This window comes from Lynx rufus, unplaced genomic scaffold (genome assembly GCF_022079265.1).
Source record: "Lynx rufus isolate CCGP_SWC_20201006 ecotype Redwood Valley unplaced genomic scaffold, mLynRuf1.p SCAF_13, whole genome shotgun sequence".
NCBI classification, from domain to species: domain Eukaryota; kingdom Metazoa; phylum Chordata; class Mammalia; order Carnivora; family Felidae; genus Lynx; species Lynx rufus.
In genome coordinates this window covers 34,201,485-34,221,359 of record NW_025814827.1, presented here as the reverse complement: position 1 = coordinate 34,221,359, position 19,875 = coordinate 34,201,485, and the positions used below count along the sequence as shown (strand labels likewise).

The 19,875-nt window shown below is 56.7% G+C and overlaps 2 protein-coding genes across 3 annotated transcripts; one reads left to right on the top strand and one right to left on the bottom strand.

Moving 5' to 3' along the window:
* Positions 1-1,442: 1,442 nt before the first annotated feature.
* PAK6 (p21 (RAC1) activated kinase 6) lies at positions 1,443-13,727 on the top strand. 2 transcript variants are annotated; one of them, XM_047074512.1, is made up of 8 exons: positions 1,443-1,724; positions 2,615-3,268; positions 8,744-9,241; positions 9,350-9,483; positions 9,841-9,967; positions 10,067-10,192; positions 10,661-10,795; positions 12,170-13,727. In XM_047074512.1, the coding sequence occupies exons 1-8, from the start codon at positions 1,473-1,475 to the stop codon at positions 12,335-12,337; spliced, it is 2,094 nt and encodes a 697-aa protein (XP_046930468.1). In that variant the 5' UTR covers positions 1,443-1,472; the 3' UTR covers positions 12,338-13,727. The 2 variants fall into 2 exon arrangements, with proteins under 2 accessions (XP_046930468.1, XP_046930469.1); XM_047074513.1 differs by lacking the exon at positions 10,661-10,795.
* Positions 13,728-16,085: 2,358 nt separating this feature from the next.
* On the bottom strand, positions 16,086-19,275 carry ANKRD63 (ankyrin repeat domain 63). The gene has a single exon (XM_047074511.1). The coding sequence runs from the start codon at positions 18,944-18,946 to the stop codon at positions 17,798-17,800; it is 1,149 nt and encodes a 382-aa protein (XP_046930467.1). The 5' UTR covers positions 18,947-19,275; the 3' UTR covers positions 16,086-17,797.
* Between the last annotated feature and the right edge of the window lie 600 nt (positions 19,276-19,875).

Sequence of the window (19,875 nt, the reverse complement as noted above, 5' to 3'; positions counted from 1 at the left end):
TCAAGCCTCCCTGCCTTTCTGAGTGGGTGCCAGCTGCCTCCCAGATCCGTGACCTCCTCCAGAGCCTGCTAAAGTGACTAGGAAAATGCTATTTCCGGAACAGGAGCCCAAAGAGAATGCCACGGCTCTGTATCCCAAATCTTTGGGGGGAGGGGTTGTTTGTTTTATATACAAGAACTTATATTTACTGCTAACAAAAACAAAACCAAACACTACCAAAAAAGAGAGCTAGGGAAAGAGAGAAAATGGTCAGAAGCACAACACCAAATCTCTGGATAGATGAGTGATCCAAGCATTCATTTCAAGAAACAAATATGTCTGTTTCTTGAAACTTAGAAGTGGACTTGCCAGGTGGCATTAGAGCCCATTCAGTGTACTTGGCCCCAATAAAGAAAAAATTAAAACAAAAACAACCCCAAAACCCCACATTGAGCTGTTTTGAGCCACTTCAGGTACAAAAGTATTCAAGTGAGCCATCCTGACCAGTCTCCCTGAAGGCAGGCTGGGGTCATCACTATACCCTGGGTTTCCAGGCTCCCCATCTCAAGTCTGAGTGCCCATGTCCCTGGTAGCTGTTGACATTGCTCACAGGGCCTTAGGCAAAGCCCAGATTAGCAAGGAGAAGAATGGAGGTTTGGCTACAAGTGATGTTTTGCACAGAGTCCTGAGACTCAAGGGGAAAGGCCCAAGGGGGGGGGGGTAGTGCTTTCTTCCCTGGGGAGACCTACCCCTAGTACAGTTGTCCTCACCCACACCAGCTGTGCCCTTAACTCAGGACCTTTCTGGAATGAGGGCCAAGCACTTGGTGACCAAGAGGGCCCTTTTGGAGTCCCTGATCCTATGATACGTGGTCCCAGACTGGATAACACGTTGGCTTTTTTTATGAATGTTATTTATCACGTAAACAGGGATTCTGTGGTTGGAACCATCCTGGGACAAACAGGAGTTGAATGTGATCTGAAAGAAAAAACAAAAAACTTTAACGTGCTGTTGGATTCGACTTACTAGTTTTGTTTAGGATTTTCCTTTTTATTCACAGGTGAGATTGGTTCGGCTTTTCTTTTTCTTGTACTATTCTTACCTGGTTTAAGAGTCAAGGTTGTACGTACATGTTTCATAAAATGCATTTACCTGCTTTCTTCCCTCTTTCCCCTCTTTAAATTATTGACAGTGGAATGATATTTGTAATGGGCTTTGGATCTTAGAAAAACACACCCCCAGAGTCTGCCTGCTCGGCAGGAGACTTGGCACAGACAGGCAGAGAGACAGACACCTCTTTCCCTTGTTTGTAGTCTGTGTTGGCTTATTTCTGGCACTTTTGTTGTTTCTGGGACTGCTTTGCTGGGAGCTGGCCATTTCCCTGCGGAAGTAGGGCTGAGAGGTGAGGGAAGCCCTGGGCTGGGGGAGGGAGCACTGAGAGAGGGGTGGGGGTGGGGGTAGCACCCACCTGTGCTTCCCTGGACCAGGCTCCCATGAAGCCCCTCGCTGGAGCTCAGCCTGACCCTACCCACACAGGCACCATGTTCCGAAAGAAAAAGAAGAAACGCCCTGAGATCTCAGCCCCACAGAACTTCCAGCACCGTGTCCACACCTCCTTTGATCCCAAAGAAGGCAAGTTTGTGGGCCTCCCACCACAATGGCAGAACATCCTGGACACGCTTCGGCGACCCAAGCCCGTGGTGGACCCTTCTCGAATTACTCGGGTGCAGCTCCAGCCCATGAAGGTAAGGGAGGCGGCGGCAGGGATGGTCCTGCAGAGTCTGGCCTCTCCCAGTCCACAGAAGCCCGTGCCTGGCAAAACCACAAAGGCACCTGGAGGAACCACCTAATTACCAGCTATCGATTAGCTAGCTGTTTGCGTTCCCTGCTAATCAGCCTCACCCTGGGTGAGGATTGAATTTCCAGGGAGGAGGAGCCTGGGGCGTCCCTCTCTGCATGCAGGTTGGTAGGGTTGCCCGATTTAGCAAAGAAAAATACAGGATGCCCAGCAAAATTTGAATTTCAGATAACAATGAATAATCTTTCAGTATTAAGTGTATCCCAGGCAGTATTTAGACCCGCAGCCCCTCTGGGGCCGGGGCTCCCAGACCAGGGGGACTTAGTTGTGTGGGTCAAAAAGGGCAAGAGCTTGGTAGGGGCTGGGGTCAGGGGCCCTGCCAGGATTTGGAGGCCACAAAGCCAGTTAATGTGGAGGAGAGCCCTAGACTGGCCACTGCCTCCTCAAGAAGCTCTGTGTGTCTCCCATAAGGCCGCAGATAGAGCTAGAGAATGACAGCAGACCCCAGGCAGGGTCTGGACCCTACCTCTGTGCCCCCTCGGCTCCCGAAGCTCAGATGCCCACACCACTTGGCGTGCTGACTCCCTGTCTGCCCTGCTGGACTGTGAGCCCCATGACAATAGGCCTTCTCCCTGTATTTCTGCCCCCACACAGGCCCAACCTGCTGTGGACCCTGGTGAGTGACTGAAAAATTAAGAAACAGCTAGATGACACAGCAAGCGAGATCCTCAGGTGTTTCTCCCGAAGGCTCCTGGGAAGGCTGTCTGATCTGGTCCAGAGCCACCCCTCCCTGCCATGAACTGGCTGCTCACCCACACTCTTTTCCCTCCCCTACAGACAGTGGTGCGGGGCAGCTCGGTGCCCATGGACGGCTACATATCAGGGCTGCTCAACGACATCCAGAAGTTGTCGGTCATCAGCTCCAACACCCTGCGTGGCCGCAGCCCCACCAGCCGGCGGCGGGCACAGTCCCTAGGGCTGCTGGGGGATGAACACTGGGCCGCTGACCCGGACATGTACCTGCAGAGCCCCCAGTCTGAGCGCACTGACCCCCATGGCCTCTACCTCAGCTGCAACGGGGGCACACCAGCAGGCCGCAGGCAGATGCCGTGGCCGGAGCCACAGAGCCCAAGAGTCCTACCCAACGGGCTGGCCACCAAGGCACAGTCGCTAGGCCCCACCGAGTTCCAGGGTGCCACACAGCGCTGCCTGCAGTTGGGTGCCTGCCTACAGAGCTCCCCACCCGGCGCCTCACCCCCCACAGCCACTGGTAGGCGTGGGACCAAGGTTGCCAGGCATGGTTCCGAGGAGGCCCGGCCACAGTCCTGCCTGGTGGGCTCGGCGACTGGCAGGCCAGGCGGGGAGGGCAGCCCCAGCCCTAAGACCCAGGAGAGCAGCCTTAAGCGCAGGCTGTTCCGAAGCATGTTCCTGTCTACTCCTGCCACAGCCCCTGCGAGCAGCAGCAAGCCAGGCCCTCCCTCTCAGAGCAAGGTAGGTTGGGATGGGCCCCGTCAGCAGAGCCCAGGAGCCTGGCCTTCCCCACTTACGGGGTCAGGCTAGGGAGGGCATAAGGGAACACAGTGATCAAGAAGCCAGCTCAGCCTCAGCTGAGAATTCTACCCTGAACCAAGTAAGCCCTGGTCTTCCAAACCTTAGCACAGGTGAGTCAGGTTCAGGCTGGCTCATTTTCTGGGGCGGGGTGGGGGCCTCAGAAGGGCCTTTGGTACATCCCAGTTTACATTCTTGTCCTCTGCGGTGTGTCTAGATGGGCCACGCTGGCAGGCAAACACCTCTAACCATAAGCCCAGACCTTTCCCCGCCCCCAGCACCCAGAGCCAGGTGCTCTGGTGCTGGGCAGGGGCAGGGTCTCTGCCTCCCTCTTGTCAGCTTCTTTCCGCCTCCGCCCCCTGCTTGCCCCAGTGCTCTCCTCAGGTCCTGCTGAGGTTCCCTGTCCAGACTGCTTCTCCTTAAGGCATCAGGAATGTTCAGGTTTAACCCCTTCTCCGGTGAGAATGCTTTCCTTCCTCCCCTTTTCCTTTAGTGGCCGTTTGAACGTTCTGTAATGATTTATTTGGAGTCCATGTGCCCTGCGAAAAGCTAGAGCAGTGAGCATGCCTGGGCCAGGGAGCAGCAGGAAAGCTGACTTTTGGCATGTGTGACAGCCTTAAATGCACATGTTTTTCCTGTGAAATAGGAAACAGTGAAGGGAACCCTAACGGTGACATTTCTTGACAGGCAGAGGAGACTGTTCTTGCCCTTAGATGTCCTGTCCGTGGTGACAGCACCAGCCTTTCTCATTAGGCAGAATGACAAGAGGTACTCAGAGAGGGTAGGACAAGTCCCAGGTGTCTCGAATGAGTGAGGGAAGGAAACGGTGAGAGGGCCCTCGGGGTTCAGGCCTCTTGCTCCTAAAGGTTTCTGGCATCTTTAGCTCCTTCTTGAGGGACCGGTGGAAATGAGCTCACATTGCAGCACGAGGGTGGGGAGTCAGACCTAAAAAAGGCAGACCTCCCCTCCCTGGAGGGCTTTCAGAGCAAGCCTGCTTCCTCCCATATTGGTGGTACATGAGTGTGGTTCCAGCTAGGGGAGTGGCCTGGACCCTTAACCTTTCCAAGTCACTGGCAGCCCAAGGCATCCAGGGAAGGTTCTGGGCTTTGTGTAGTCACTGGAATGAAGGACGTGGGCTGGGCTTCCACGTGGGGTGCGGGTTTAGGGGTAGAACAAATGAGATGTGGCTTTGATGTATCCATATGAGGAACATGTCTGTGAGCTGAGAGGTCTCTGGAAGGCCATCCCCTGGGGAGACACTTCTTTGAAAACCAAGGTGGGAGCAGGACAGTGCACGCTGCCCAAGAGGTGAGAACTGGTACTTGATCGCTCTCTGGCCTCTCGGGAGTCCTGTGGCAGGGCTTCGGGGGTTTGGGAAAAGGGGGTGTCAGCCCTGGGCTGAGCACTGACATGCATGTTTCTGAGCTCCTGCCAGCACCCCACAGCAGGATCAGGCTGTCCCCACCCAGCCTCTGTCGGCCCGTCCATCCTACATACTTTACCAAGGATCTCCCATAGGCCACCACTGCTGCATGTGTGGGGCCGTCCCCTGCACCAGAGGCAGGTGGTAGTCATCTGCGGCTTGGAGATGCCACAGTTCCAGATCCAGGGGAGTAGTTTCCTTCCAGGCACCTTGGGCATGTATTTCTAAATAAATATTTTCAAGCCAGGCCTCTAAAAGGCAGGGCTGAGACTTCCTCTGAGCTGCTCTGGGCCATAGCTTCTCAACCCCTTCACTATTGACATTTGGAGCAGATGATCCTTTGCTGTAGGGGCTTTCCTGTGCATCGTAGGATATTTAACAGCATCTCTGGCTTCTACCCACTAGATGCTGGTAGCACCTCTCAGACGGGATAACCAAAAATCCCCCCAGACATTGCCAAATGTCCCTTGGGGGATAAAATCAGCCCCAGTTGAGAACCACTGCATCCGGCTTCCTACTCCACCCCTACAGCCCCAGGAACCACCAGACCAAACCAGCAGCCAGCCTTCCGCACCTCAGCACATCCCAGGGGCTGGCTCAGGAAGCTCACAGCAGCTGTCCATGCACTGGTGCCCTAGGAGGTCAAGCTACCAATTGTCACCTCCAGCCGGAAGAGGCTCCAGGAGGGTCTGTGGCTCTAGGGCTTTTGTACCCAGCCCCAGGGAGCTTGGCCTGCAGTCACTCACTTTGGCTAAACAGCAAAAGACCTCAACCCTGAGTGGGGGCTGGAGGCCAAAGAGTTAAGACAGGAACTTGGGGGATTTAGGAGTGGTTCCAGTTAGAGGCAGAAAGGCCAAATCAGAAGACCTCAAGAATCAGCAAGCCTTGGTTAAACACCTACTGTGTACCCTGTACTCTGTTAAATTCCAGGTACCTCACGTAGGACCACAGCATAGGGGTAGGGAGTTATGCTGACCAGGGCTGACATTGGCCTTGCTCCTTACTACCTGGTGACACTGGGCAAGTTACTTAACCTTTCTGAGCTTGTTTCTTATCTACAAATACAGATAATAATAGTACCCATAGGATAATAAAACAAGCCCCAAGGTTGTGAGAATTAAATTAGAAAATACATTTAAGGGCCTTGTCAGAGTGGTATACCCCCAATAAATGGCTCTATTATTTTTAAAATATTATGACATGGCCTTTGCCTCTGAGGCACTTACAGTACAGCCCCTAAGCCCACGGCTGGAGAGCCTGGCCCTGTCATCATAGCCGGGGAAGGGAAAATGAGGCATCATTGTAACTCTACGCACAACTCTTCTGGTGGCTTCCTGCCCGAGGAGACGTCTCTATCACACCGGGAACTCTAGAGCCCACAACAGTGAATTCCATCTTTTGTCCCCCTTTCTCTTTCTTGGTGTGGCTTAATAGGTTTCCTCTGATTTTTTCTTGTGGTGACATTAAGTAGAAACTCCCTTCTTGTGGAGACAGGCAGCGAGGCCAACAAAGGGACCAGATGCTGCTGAGGTGAAGACTGAGTCCGGGTGGTGGGTCCCCACCACCCCCTATCCCATGTTCCAGGCCACACTGGAGCTGGGCTCTTAGCTGGATCCCTACTGTATCATCCACCCACCTACCCCTGCACCGTTGGTGCCTGAGTTCAGCCAGCACCTGCAGCAGTGTCTCCACAGGGGTCTTGAGAGCAGAGGGGGAACAAATCCCCTCCTAGGCCCCTCCACAGGGCTTGTCCTTACCACGCCCACTCCCCTCCCCCCCCCCGGCCGACTGACAGCACCCACTCAACCACAGAGCAGAGATAGCCTGTGTAGGAGGCCAAGAAGCCAGAACGTGAGGGGAATCATTTTACAGCCTTCCTTAGAAATCCAGGTAGAGAGAGCAGCTGTAGGTGTTTGTAGGTCCTCCAAACTCTGTCCAGCCCCACCCAGATGCTCAGAGAGCATGTTTTCTGTGAGCCATACCTCACAGGCCAGCAGACAGCCTTTCTAGAGGGCCTCAGGGCTACCTCGTGATTGGTGATCCTGTGATGTAGTGAGCCGTGCAGGCTGAAGTCTTGTGAACCATCTGCTCCTGGGACATGGCCTCACAGCCTCAGCAGTGGCCCTGCCCCCTCCACTCCCATCCCAGTCCTCCCACAGTCTCCCTGAGGCCATGGAATCACAGACCCCATTTGTCCAAAGCTGCCCCAAGTGTGGCCCACAGTCCTCCTACATCAGAGCCCAGGGGCCTCATTAAAATGCAGGGTCACTGCTCTAGGGAACCTACCGAGGCAGAAATCTGCATTTTATCCAGCTCCCCAGATCACTGTGCATTTATAGAGGAGACCGGGGCTCAGAGAGGGTGAGGTGCCTAAGACTCATCGCTGGTCAGAGCAGTGTAGTAATGAAACCTAGGTTGTGACCCCCCAGTCCAGAGGTCTCACTGCTCCAACCACACAGAGTGGGGAAAGGTGGGTGCGGGCCAGGTGCTGGCAAAGACGTGGGAAGATCTATTTACTACCCAGATGTGCTCAGTGGGCAGGATGGAGTAGTCACAATGGGTGCTGGGAGGTTCTCCTGGCTCCTTCACCGTGTAGGCTGAACCCAAGCACACTCTGCCACAACTTGACTCTCTGCCAGCAGGGGCCCTCGCACACATGCTCACCCCTAGGCAAGACCAGGGGCCGAGTGGGGTGGTGTGAGCACTCCGAAGCCTGGGGAGAGGGTGCTGAAGAGGTTGACAAGGCTCTGCTGAACCTGGTAGGACCGAAAGCCCAGACTCGGGGTCCTGAGGACCTGAGGAGATTTCCTGGAGGTCAATGGAGCTCTGGGGACCTGGACCAGGACCCACTGGGCACCTAGGCAGCTGCTACATGATGGGTTCTGAGACGTTCCAAGAAGTCCTCTGCAGCTCCTGAAGTGTCCCTCGTTAGGTAACTTTTGCCCTTTCTGGGGTGCCCCTTTTAAAATCATATAATGCCTGGGAACAGTCATATTGCACATCGCCAGCTCCTTGGAGAGAACCCAAGAATGGGACCCTTTCCTGCTGGGCTGCCAGGAGGGCTTAGGACCTGAAAGGCAAGGAACCTCAGAGGCTTCCAGGGCTGGGGCTTGGGCTCACTGAGGCCCAGTCTGCCACTCAATTCCACTTCCCTTCCTGTCCCACCAGAGGCCGTAGAGATAGGCCCCTGCCTTCCCTTCCTTGTGGGGGTCATCAGCCAGGAGTTTCATGCTTGGGAGCAGGTAGAGAGGCTGCTCTGTGGAGCCCCTAGGAAACCTCCCCACCCCTGGCCCCAGGGCTTGGGTTTGGCTAGACCTGCCCTCCTGATTCCAGATCTCTAGCCCAGGAAGCATACCTGAGAACACTCAGATGGTAACACGGCTCTATGGTCCTCTGTTAGGGACACACTCTCACAGCATAGACACGCAGACTCCCTGCTGTCTGGCACAAGTGGGGTTATCAGAACCCGTGCTGTGGCTTCCCTGCCCTGTGCTGGGAGCCAGTCACAGCTGCCCTGCCGTCCACACCCCCACCCCACCACCCAGGGCCTCTTCCACCCACATGGCCCCTTGGGTGGGAGCGCCCTGGGAATGAAGAATGCCTCTGACCCAGATTCCCCGCACAGCCCAGCAGCACAGAAGGAAGTCGGTCTCTGGATGGCCTCCCAGGGGTCTGGCTGTCAATTACCCAGGAAGAAATACCCGGCAGAGGACACCCCAGGGACTCTGCTTTCTTCAGCTTCCCAGGAGTGGCAGAATGGATGTAAAGAGCTGCTGTTGGACTGCTCACCTGGGAATGCTGGGGGCTGGGTTGCCAGGCAGGACCAAGCTTTGGCTTCTGCTCCGTTTGAAAATCCTTGCCTGTAGCACCTACCCTATTTGGTCTGACACCCTCTAGACCTGCCCCTGTCCAGAGGTCAACCCCTGCTTCTGGAAAGGTCACAGCAAACGCTCCCACAGTCAAACCCCTTTCTGTTTCTTTTTCCCTCCCTGCAGCCCACCTCCTCTTTTCGACCGCTGCAGAAAGAACCCACCCAAAGCCTGGTGGCCAAGGCCCAGTCCTTGCCCTCAGACCAGCCCATGGGGACCTTCAGCCCTCTGACCACCTCGGATACCAGCAGCCCCCAGAAGTCCCTCCGCATAGCCCAAGTTGCCGGCCCACCCCCAGGCCGGTCTTCCCCTGCGGGCTCCCCACGCACCAGGCAAGCCCAGATCAGCACCAGCAACTTGTACCTGCCCCAGGACCCCACGGTGGCCAAGGGTGCCCTGGCTGGTGAGGACACGGGTGTTGTGACACACGAGCAGTTCAAGGCTGCGCTCAGGATGGTGGTGGACCAGGGTGACCCCCGGATGCTGCTGGACAGCTACGTGAAGATCGGCGAGGGCTCCACGGGCATCGTCTGCCTGGCCCGGGAGAAGCATTCAGGCCGCCAGGTGGCCGTCAAGATGATGGACCTCAGGAAGCAGCAGCGCAGGGAGCTGCTCTTTAATGAGGTGGGAGGAGAGGGCAGGACGTGGCGGGGCGCTCGGGATGAACATCTGGGAGCGGGGGGCAGTGGGGACTGTGCCTGGCACTCAGGCACCCCCACCTGTCCCCCCCAGGTGGTGATCATGCGAGACTACCAGCACCTCAACGTGGTGGAGATGTACAAGAGCTACCTGGTGGGCGAGGAGCTGTGGGTGCTTATGGAGTTCCTGCAGGGTGGGGCCCTCACGGACATCGTCTCCCAAGTCAGGTGGGCAGCTGCGAGGGCTGGGCAGTGGGAGGGCCGGCTGCCCCCCACTGTCTTGGAAGGAGTATTGTGCAGCCTCAGGCCAAGGACACTGGGGTGCCTGTCACGTCATTGTGAGCACCTCCCATCTGTTGGGGTTAACAGACTCATGGCGTTCAGGAGAGTGGGTTGGGGAACACCAGAATGTCTCGAGCCTAAGTCCAGGCCCATTTCCACCAGGGCCCTGGCCTGACTGGACCCCCACACATATTGCCTAGGAGCTGTGGGGCCCGGTACCAGGGGCACCTAATCTGGCAGCCAGCTGCCCTGCAGCCCCGCCAAAGCTAACATTCTCTTCTGCCTGTGGCCTTCCCTGTCCAGGCTGAACGAGGAGCAGATCGCCACTGTGTGTGAGGCCGTGCTGCAGGCCCTGGCTTACCTGCATGCCCAAGGTGTCATCCACCGGGACATCAAGAGTGACTCCATCCTCCTGACCCTGGATGGCAGGGTAGGCCACTCCCCTCCCTGGTACACCCATATTCCCAGCTCGGCTCCGGCTCCACCACTCACTCCCGTTTTCCCCCCACCCCTCTCACCTCAACCGCAGGTGAAACTCTCTGACTTCGGATTCTGTGCTCAGATCAGCAAAGACGTCCCTAAGAGGAAGTCCCTGGTAGGCACCCCTTACTGGATGGCTCCTGAAGTGATCTCCAGGTCTCTGTACGCAACTGAGGTAACTGGTCCTTCCATCCCCCAGTCCTCCCAGAAGCAGCTTGGGAACAAATAGCTCTTGTGGCCCTTGCAAAGACCTGCCCCTGCTCCCCAAAATAGCCCTAGTTTTCAGATTCCTACTTAGTCAGTACCCTACCCCACTGCCCATCACACCCTGCCCACTCTTAGATGGGTCTGCTCTCACTTGTGACTTTGCTTCTCGAAAATGCTCCTACGGCAGCTCAAGGGCAAGGTGGGGTATGGCCGGGCTTCCTCATGTGTGATGGCCATTCTCAGAGAATGGCTGACAGCTATGTCCCTGCAGTCAGTGGGCACTCAGGCAGAAAGGAACCGACCACGAGGCAGGTGGCCAGGAAGGAGGCCAGCTCACCGATGAAAGCTGGGACCAGCTGCTCCCATCCCCCCGCGGTACACTGCTACTGAAGGGTCAGCTCTGGTCAGTGGAATCAGGGACATTCTCTTCCTGCAGGTGGATATCTGGTCTCTGGGCATCATGGTGATTGAGATGGTGGACGGGGAGCCACCCTACTTCAGCGACTCCCCAGTGCAAGCCATGAAGAGGCTCCGGGACAGCCCCCCACCCAGGCTGAAAAACTCTCACAAGGTCAGTCAGTGCACAGGGTGTGCCCTTGCTGACCCCATTCTTCCTGAGGCTTGGAGGACCAGAGCCTGGGCTCCCAGGCCCAGCTTCTCCCTTCCACAGAAGCCAGAGGCTCCCAGAAAAGGCTCTTCTTTCTCCGCACAAAACCTGCACCTGGGTGTGGAGCCACATCTGTACACAAACCTCTGTGGTCACTCAGACAAGTTTCTGCCTGCAGGCAAATGACAAGAGCCTGAGAAAATGGAAAGCAAGCCTTCCAGGAATCTAGAGAAGCTAGTTGAGCAGGAACCCCTCTACCCCACCTGGCAGGGGAGCCATACCAAGGCACAGTGTTCCGAGTCTGTCATAGCAAATTGCCTTGTCCTTCATTGGTGCACATCCTGACCACATCTGAACCACAGGTTTTCCCTTAAAGGTGGTGCGTGTGTGTTTAACCCTTTTCTGTCAAATCCACCCAAACTCACAGGCCTTTACCAGTGGACACTCCTTGCTGGTGAGCAGGTCAGTACAGGGCGGCAAAATGGCACTGCCATCTCGTGGCCAGAGCGAGAAATGTCCCAGAGGGGTGAAGCCCAGTCCCTGAATAATAGTTCTGTGGCCCCACCACAGCTGGATGGGAGAACAGACAGGAAGACACTTTCCGAGACAACTGGTCCTTGGAGCCTGCACCACCAGCCCCAAGATTAACATATAGGGGAGATTTCCAATTGGCTAATTCCCCAGAGGAGGTAGCCTTCTGTAATAGCCCAAGATTTAGCTTAATCCCAAGATACTGGTGCAGAATGAACTAAGATAAGCCCCTGACTTAGACTCTAAGGCTTAGAGCAGTAAAGAAATCTTCCTTTTCAGGTCCCACTTTGTTTTTTTCTTTTCTTCCAAACACTTCATCCCTGACCTCTTTCTTATCTTCACTAAAGACAGGGCAAGCACATTTTATCATTAGCCTATTGGGCAGATGAGAAAACTGAGGTCTAGAGAAAATTGCAACTTGGCCAAGATCAGGGATAGACCCAGGACTGGATCACTAATATGAATCCCATGCTTCTCCCGCAGAGCCACAGAACCTGAAGGCTGAGAGCCCTGAGAAGCAGGGTGAGGAATGGGCTATATTTGGAGCCCAGCTTCCCAGGACACCAGGCTTCTTAATTCCACTGCTCAGTAGCACCCCCTAGAGGTGATCTAGCCACTTTTCCTGGACCGATGCCAATTTTCTTTACCTATCCCATAATCCAGAAAGTACTGAGCCTGGGAGCTACTACCAGGAAGTAAGAAACGAGAGAATTCAAGACTTTCAAATGATGGTGGGGCCAGGCAGACAAGTAACCCTGAAGCCACCCCATGCTGTGGCTTCCTCTCACCGATGCCCTGTCTCCACAGGTCTCCCCAGTGCTTCGAGACTTCCTGGAACGGATGCTGGTGCGGGACCCCCAGGAGAGAGCCACGGCTCAGGAGCTCCTGGACCACCCTTTCCTGCTGCAGACAGGGCTGCCCGAGTGCCTGGTGCCCCTGATCCAGCTCTACCGCAAGCAGACCTCCACCTGCTGAGCCCAGGGACACTGGGCAGCCAGCCTGCCGGCGGGGCCTGCCTGCCTCATTCTCTCAGTATTCTCTCCAAAGATCGAATGTGAAACCCCACCCACACCCTTCTGCCCCTCAGCCCACTGGGCCAGGCCGGACCTGCCCCTCGGTCTCTCTGCCTCCCAAGAGAGTCCCCAGTTGCCTTTGGGATGGTGGAGACCCCCTTCTACAGAATGACCCTCTGTTATTTGCACAGGGATATTTCTAAGCAACGTGGAGACCCGCACTCCTGGCCACGTGGCCAACACAGCAGAAAAAGCTGCTGCGGTTTTTTTAAAGTAGTTGTACATTAGCATCCCAGGTCACCGAGAGGGCAGACTGCCTGTCTTCGCCAGGATACTTGCTGTTCTCAGCTCCAGCTCTAAACCCTGGGGTCTCAAGAGGGCCACAGGGAAGGTTTCTATTGCCTGAAGCCGTCTTCCTCCTTTACGTCTGACTTCCTGAAGGTACGGTCCAACCTGCACCTGTTTCCTGACCCACCTGCACTGACACCACTCTCCCTGCGCAGCCTGCTCCAAACTGTGAACAGCCTGCTCTCTGGCCAGGGGTGGAGGAAGGGCATTTGTCTGGGTAAAAGAGAAAGAATGCGGTTGGTGGTAAACATAATCTCACTTTACAGGATGGAGAGAACATTGTGTGTGTGTGTGTGTGTGTGTGTGTGTGTGTGTGTGTGTGTAAGTGGAGGACAGTCACCCTGACAGCCTGGCTCCCTTCAGGTCACTCACAGGTCACCTACTTCAGTAAGGCTTCCCATCCTTTCTGCCACTAAATTCTACCAGGAAGGGACTGCTTTCTTGGCCTGGCTTCCCACCTCCTAAGTCCCGTGTTTCTACCTGAACAGTGAAGAGAGCTGACACATCCCAGGGGCTTCGCAGATTTCCAGGTGTCTCCTGCACTGTGGAGTCTGAGAGCCAGAGATGGGAATGGTAAAGGAACAAACTTTGTTTTGCCTGTGAGCTTTCTCTCAATAACCAGGTCATCAAGGACCCATTATTTTCAAAAATCTTGGTCTGAGGGAGATGAACCACCCCCTGGGGCTCCATCCTGTCAAGAAAATGGACACCCCCTTTGTGCAAACCATCTGCCCTAGCTGCCTCTTCAGACACCTGTCTCTTTGTCCCCCTTCCCTCCCCACCTTCAGGGATGTTGTGAGTCAGGGAATCCAGGGAAGAACTCCAGGTGTCAGGACCCTATCTAGATAATATTTTTAGATTCCTCTGCTCCCTAGTGGCCTGCTTTGGGCCCCCCCCCCCAAAAAAAAAACTTGCAAGGACTTTTTTAAGGGTCAGAGTTTTAAAAACAAAAGCATCTTCCCTAGAAACTTTTGTGAATTGTTTGCACTTGTGCCTGTTTTAAATTAAACTGAGTGTTCAAAACCTCTGGGCTGTTGTCTCTGACAATGGAGCCAGGCTATGTTCAAGCTGGACACTTCAAGCAGCTGTCTGGTGTGCCCCCCTCCCATATGAGCTCCCCAGCGGTCACTCAGTCCACAGAAAACCCAACTCCCTGGTGGCATGTGGGCCCATGAGGGCGGATAAGAAGGGAAACGGGAAGCGAAAGGCCCTTGGGACTGAAAGAACTGAGAAAGGGACAGAGCTGTCCTTCCCAGGGGAGAAGAACCCAGCCAGGAAAACCAGGGCCATGCGCTCTGCTTGCTGGTACCACAGGGGCTCTGCGGGCAGCCACTGGAGCTGATGGCCACTTTCTGCACCGGCATCTCCCTTCTCCCTTTTGCTTCCCACTCCAAGGAAAGTCAGAGGCTGCTTTCCTCCAGCTGTCCATAGAAAGTGGCCTGGAACTGCTTCCAGGGAGAAAGCAGTCTGTGTTTCTGTTCTCAGAACCGAGGGGTTGTGGAGCAGCAGTGCAGTGACTGGAAATCAATACACCTTGGTCCTAGTCCTGCAGGTAGGGGAGGTAGATGGCATGATCTTTAAGCTTCTAGCTCTGACACTGATTCCAGCACTTCCTTCCTGAGAGTTCATCCTACCCCCAGCCCCAGGGTTCACTGAAACCTCTTAGCCAGCATCCAGGAGTCACACAGACCCTCTCCTGCTCCCCACACCAGCCCACCCGGAGAGCTGCCCTGGTCTCAGGGTCCTGGTCCCACCAGCTCAGTTGGAAGCAGTACCTGAGTCCTTCCTTCAGGAGGCGGCCACAGTGCACGGTGGAACAGGCAGGGATGGAGGCTGACAGAAGGCAGAACCTTCACAGGAAGCAAGCACACCCTCTTGTCACTCCATAGGGAGCCCAGAATCAGGAGCAGTTGGCGAGGCAAAGAGAGGCCAGTTCTTGCAACTGAATAATACTGGATTTATTAACTATTCTTCTGAGTTCTAATAGTCCTTCCACCGCCCAGTGTCATTCCAAAAGCGTGTGCGGACGTCATTTGGCCTCCCATGCAGCCTAGTTCTGAGTTTGATGTTAGGGTACTGAGCTCCAGTGGCCTGTGTGACTCTTCACAACGATGAAAGCAACAAGGATTGGAAAAGAAAACTGTTTAGAAAGGTCTCTTTTAAAGTGAGCGAGCTAGAGAGGACCCCAGCCTTAATGCCTGGGGGCTGACAATGAGAAGGAAGTGCAGGAGAGCAAAATGTGCTGAGATGTAGAAGTTTTGCACAGAGCTGGGACTAGTAAGTAATCTGCAAGAACAGAAAGTCAGTCACACACAGTTCATTGCAGACAGGAAAGATCTGCTGCGGTCTTTTAGAAACAATACTTTCAACCACCAAGCCCTTGGCACCTCCGTGGAGAGGAGCCCTCATGATTGTTTACTCAATAAGGAAGGCCCAGGGTGACATTCAACCAGAAAGCCACAGGTCAGCAACATTTGAAAGATGACAGCACCATCAACCTAATGTTCACCCCAGACCTTACAGTGTTTTGAAGAAGTCAAAATACTTGTATTCTTACACCATTAAAAACACCGTGGAAATTAAACACAGTCAGAAAGGGAATAAGTGAACAAGCAGGGATCGGCCGGAGTGGGGGGCGGGGGGGCAAGAGTTTGTGCTTGGGATGTCCAGTTATCCCCCATCCCACCCCAGATCCTCTCCACCTGGCTTTTCAGGTGCTTCTGTATCCTTCACCCACCACCCAGACAGTGGGACTAAGGAGAGGCAGATGTCTGGGGAGAAAGGAATGAGGGGAGGGCAATACACACCCAAAACGAAAGCAAATCTCATCAGAAAAAAACAATGCAGGTCCTAAGGTTCAGAAATTATAAAGAAGGGGTTGGAAGCCCCTGTTTTTCAGAAGAGAGCAGGAACTCTCTGGACTTGGGAGCCTTAATTTGGAAGATCTTGGGGTCCTTAGTGAAGAAGGGTCTGGGATCCTGCTACTCCAAATCCGGGTTTTTTGTTTACTGTCCCTCACTCCACTGCTGGGAAATGGCTTCAAGTATCCGGATTTAATATACTACAAGAGTAAGGGGAGTCCATGGGTAAATGCACACGGAGGGAGAAGTACATTTGCCGTGATCCCAAGTGAAACCAGAAAAAGTCTCAACTCCGAGCCAGGGCGCCGCGAGGTAGGCGCAGCGCTGCCACCAGGGGGCACCAGAGATCACGTCCAGTGCGGGGTGGGGTGGGGTGGCTGACTTTTGAAGGGCAGAAGGATTGGGAAGGTGTCTGACATCTATACAACGCCCACTCACCCCCCCCCCCCCCCCGACCCAACTTCTCAGTAGAGAGCATTCTCTCTGGGCAGTCCCCTTAGAGTTATGGTGAGAAACCTTTCGTTCTGCAAAGGCGTTTTAGATCGACGCCTTGAAAAGCCCCCACCTCAGACGGGTGAGGCGCTGCACGCTCAACCTTCGGGGTTCACAAAAAAAGCCCCCAAGCGCAGCCATCCCGCAGGCTGGGCGCACAGGTGCCTGTGCTAGGGTTTCCGCAGGGTCCTAGGGCACGCGTTCACCCGACCTCCTAGAATCCCCCTCTTAGGCCAACACAAAGAGGAGGCAGGGGAGGGGAGGAGAGGAAGGACCACGCCGGAAAAGGGCTTTTAACCACCTCTCCACGGTTGCCTCTGACTCACTAATCTGCCCAGTAATGAAGCTTTGCCTGGCCTGCGTCCCACGCGCTGGGGCAGAGGCAGGGGTCCTTGGTCTCGACCTCCAGCATCTACCATCCGCCCTGCCCTCCATTAACAGCCCAGCGAGAAGCAGGAGCCCTTTAACAGCCCCCTTCCAGCTCTCGCCAGAGTTTGATGTAATTTAAACCCGGACCTGCGGCTCGTGTGGGCTTCCCGACTCCCTCGCGCCGCCGTTCAACGTGGCAAACACTTCAGTCAATTATCCCCCTCGCAGAGCTTCTATTTAAAGAGACATTGTCAGGTTCTTAAGCCTCGGATCAGACCCGCTGCTTTCTGCTTCATATACAAAGACTCAAAACACGAGTTCTTTGAGGATTGGAAGAAATACAATTAAGCCAAGCCTTCGCAACCGTTCCACCCTGCGGGAGCACCCACATGGCACCCACATGCGGGACTGGGGGAGCTGGGAGGTGGTGGGGGTGGGGAAGTGCCAAGTCCTTTCATTTCAGGCCTCTAACAGCAGAAGTAAGGCTGGATCACGAGGGACACGACCTCAAAGATAAAACTCAAATGCCCCTGAGCTGAAGTACAGGCTGGCTCAGGTGCTGGGAGCTGGGCTGGGTAGGGGTTGGTGTGGGGCAATGACCCCCCATCATCAATGAAGTTGAATCCTGGGTCGGCCAGAGGCACAGGGAGCTGGAATCACCCAGGAGCTGTTTCAGGAGACAACCAGCATTCAACACCAAGACCTCTGCCACCCCCAAATATGCTCTCATTGCCTCGAGGCAGAAGTTTCTCCCCAGAAAAACGTAACCTTCAGACTCCTTCACAATCAGCCCTCCTGTCCAGAAGGGCTCAGAGGCCAGTCTCCTTGCTCTCCTTCTCCAACACTTAAGAGGAAGGGAGACTTAGGTCACGTGCAGAATTACTGTCTTATCACTACGCAGAGGGGGGGAGGCTAGGCCTTTGTTCTACAAGTCAACTCTTCTGCTGCCTGGCTACTAGGGTGTGGGAGACTGGCCAGGAGGAAGTGTCGGGGCGGGAGTCCTGCAAGACTCAGAACTGAGCCTTAGGGCTCAGAGTAGGGGGTCCATCTTCCTGGCTGGAAGGCTGTGGCATGTGGAACCAGTCTTCTACTCTTCCTCTTCCAGGACAGGAAAGGTAGGCTGTAGGGAAGGCGAGAGACCTAGGCAGGGAATACCAACAAGCACAAAAAAGAAATAAAATAGGGGCTCTTTTCAGAGAGAGGGTTGGTAAAGGTCTTGCCTTGACAGTGGGGGACAGGTTCTGGATCACAGGCCGGGAAACTGCCAGTTAAATGAAGGACCTGGAAGAGAGAAATCCCAGTGGAGGCGAGACCTTAAGAGCAGGGGGAGCAGGGCTCAACCTTGGCGCTGTTTACCGCTGAGAGTGCAGCACCATGGCCTCTGTGCCTGCCTGCCAAGGCTGAGGCCCAGGCCCCGAATGGGGCAGAGCGTTGGCCTCTAACTCTGCACCGCTCTCGGGCCCTGGTGCCTCCCCGACCAGGCTGGGGATGTCTGGAGCTGTGGAGCGTCGGCGCAAACCCAAACGGCCAGAGCCGGGGCCGCCCTCCGGGTGGGGGCTAAGGCCAATGGGGGCTTGCACTAAGGTCGGAGGCACTCCCTCCAGCACCTCCTGCGAACGCCACCTCCCGGTCCCCGAAGACTGGGGCGACTGTGGTCGGGCCATCAGGGCTCCTGCCCGCAGTCGAGCCGCCTCCTCCTCGGTTACAGCACCCAGCGCCAGGCTCATGCTCCGGCCCAGCTCGGGCCTGTCGCTGCCCTGCGCTCGGTGCCGGCCAGAGCCCTTGCCCCCTGACCCTGCCTCGCCACCGTGACCGTGGCCGCCGGCCGCTCGCGCAAAGCGCGCCAGGAGAGGCCGAGGTAAGCGGCGAGGACTGGGTCGTCGACGCTCGGGGCTGGGCGCGGGAGCCGGACGGCCAGGAGGGCTATCGGAGTTGGAGCCCCGGGCCGCGGCGGCGGCGGCTGCGCGGCCCCAGGGCCCGGTGAGGGCTTGCACGCAGGTCCCGTGGCCGCGGGCGGCGGCCAGTTGCAGCGCGGTGAGACCCGCTCGGTTGGTGCGGTCGAGGCGCAGGCCGAGGCGGCGGAAAGAGCGCACCAAGAACTCGAGCACCGCCCCATGGCCGCACGCCGCCGCCCACATCACTGGGCTATTGCCCGCGGAGTCGGCCGCCTCCGGGTCGCCGCTGAACTGCACCAACAGCTGCACGGCGTCCAGGTGGCCGCGCTCGCAAGCCAGGCTGAGTGCCGTGCGGCCGCGCTCGTCCCGCAGGTTCACTGCTGCACCCTGCTCCAGCAGTAGCCGCACGAAGCGCGCGCGCAGCGCGGGGTCCGGCAGGCCCACCGCCACCATGAGCGGCGTGCGGCCCTGCTCTGCGCGGCAGTCGATGATGCTGCGGTCCAGCGCATCCAGCACAAAGCGGGCCAGGTGCACTTTGCCCGCCTGCATGGCCTCCAGGAAGGTGCGCGTACCCGCTCGGGGGCACAGGTCCTTGGGCTTGAGCATGACCCCGGCCGCCGCTCCCAGGCGGCCCAGCAGCTCCGCACGGGGGCGCCCCTGTTCCCGCGCCCCGCCGGGCTCTGGGCCCCGCTGGTGTTCTGGTTTGGCTCTCTCCGCGCGTGGGCGGCTGCAGCCGAGGGTCCTGATGTTCCCAGTCTTTTGCTCCGGCGGCTTCCGCTGCCCCGCCGCTCCTGAGCCGCACGCCTGGCGTCTCGCTGCTCCTTCCCTGAGCTTCCCGCCTGGAAGTGTAGGTTGCTCGCTACTCTGAGCTCCGCTCCTGGCCCGCTACAAGACAACGAGAGCGAAAGCTCGGCCCCTTTCTGTCTGTCCCGCTGTTTTCCGCGTGTCCGGTGCCCCTCCGTCCCTTGTGGCTTGGAGCCGCGCCACTCACCCGCACCCGAGGCAGCCCCCGCTCCCCTGCTGAGACGGTGGCGCCCGCCGAGCGCGCCTGCCTCCAGCCCTGGCGGGGCGCGCCGCTCCTCAAGCTGCTGGCGCCGCTCCTCCGCCTCCTCCCCGCTCGCGGGGGCCGGGCCGCGCCGGGGCGCTTGCTCCTTACTTGGGGGGCTCAGCGGCGCGGGAGCCGCCGCAAGCCTGCACACCTGGCTTTATAGCCTCGGGGGTCTCCATGGCAATGGCTGCCCTGGAAGCGGGCTGAGCCGTCAGGGCAGGAACGCACGCGGCGGGGGAGACCGCCCCTGACCCCCACCCCTTTGTGGGCCACGAAGTCGGGGAGCGGCTCCTCCTCCGCGCTCCCCTGGGGCTGCGGCGGCAGTTGTGGGGCGGGGGTGGCGGCTGCTGCTGGGGGCCACATGCAGCAGGCCAGGCCAATCCCAAAGTCACAGTCGTCTTTCCTCGTCTCCCCGCCCTCCGCCCCCACCAGAATCGGTGCTCCTGGCTCCTTAGAAACTTGGGACCTTGGACCCGTCGGGGAAGAC

What these genes read in the sequence shown, in the direction of transcription:
- PAK6 (XM_047074512.1), top strand. Translation starts at nt 1,473, where the DNA reads ATGAAGCCCCTCGCTGGAGCTCAGCCTGACCCTACCCACACAGGCACC. An exon ending in GACATCGTCTCCCAAGTCAG is followed by an intron (nt 9,484 to 9,840) that starts GTGGGCAGCTGC and finishes TTCCCTGTCCAG; the next exon opens with GCTGAACGAGGAGCAGATCG. An exon ending in GGTCTCTGTACGCAACTGAG is followed by an intron (nt 10,193 to 10,660) that starts GTAACTGGTCCT and finishes CTCTTCCTGCAG; the next exon opens with GTGGATATCTGGTCTCTGGG.
- ANKRD63 (XM_047074511.1), bottom strand. Translation starts at nt 18,946, where the DNA reads ATGCTCAAGCCCAAGGACCTGTGCCCCCGAGCGGGTACGCGCACCTTC.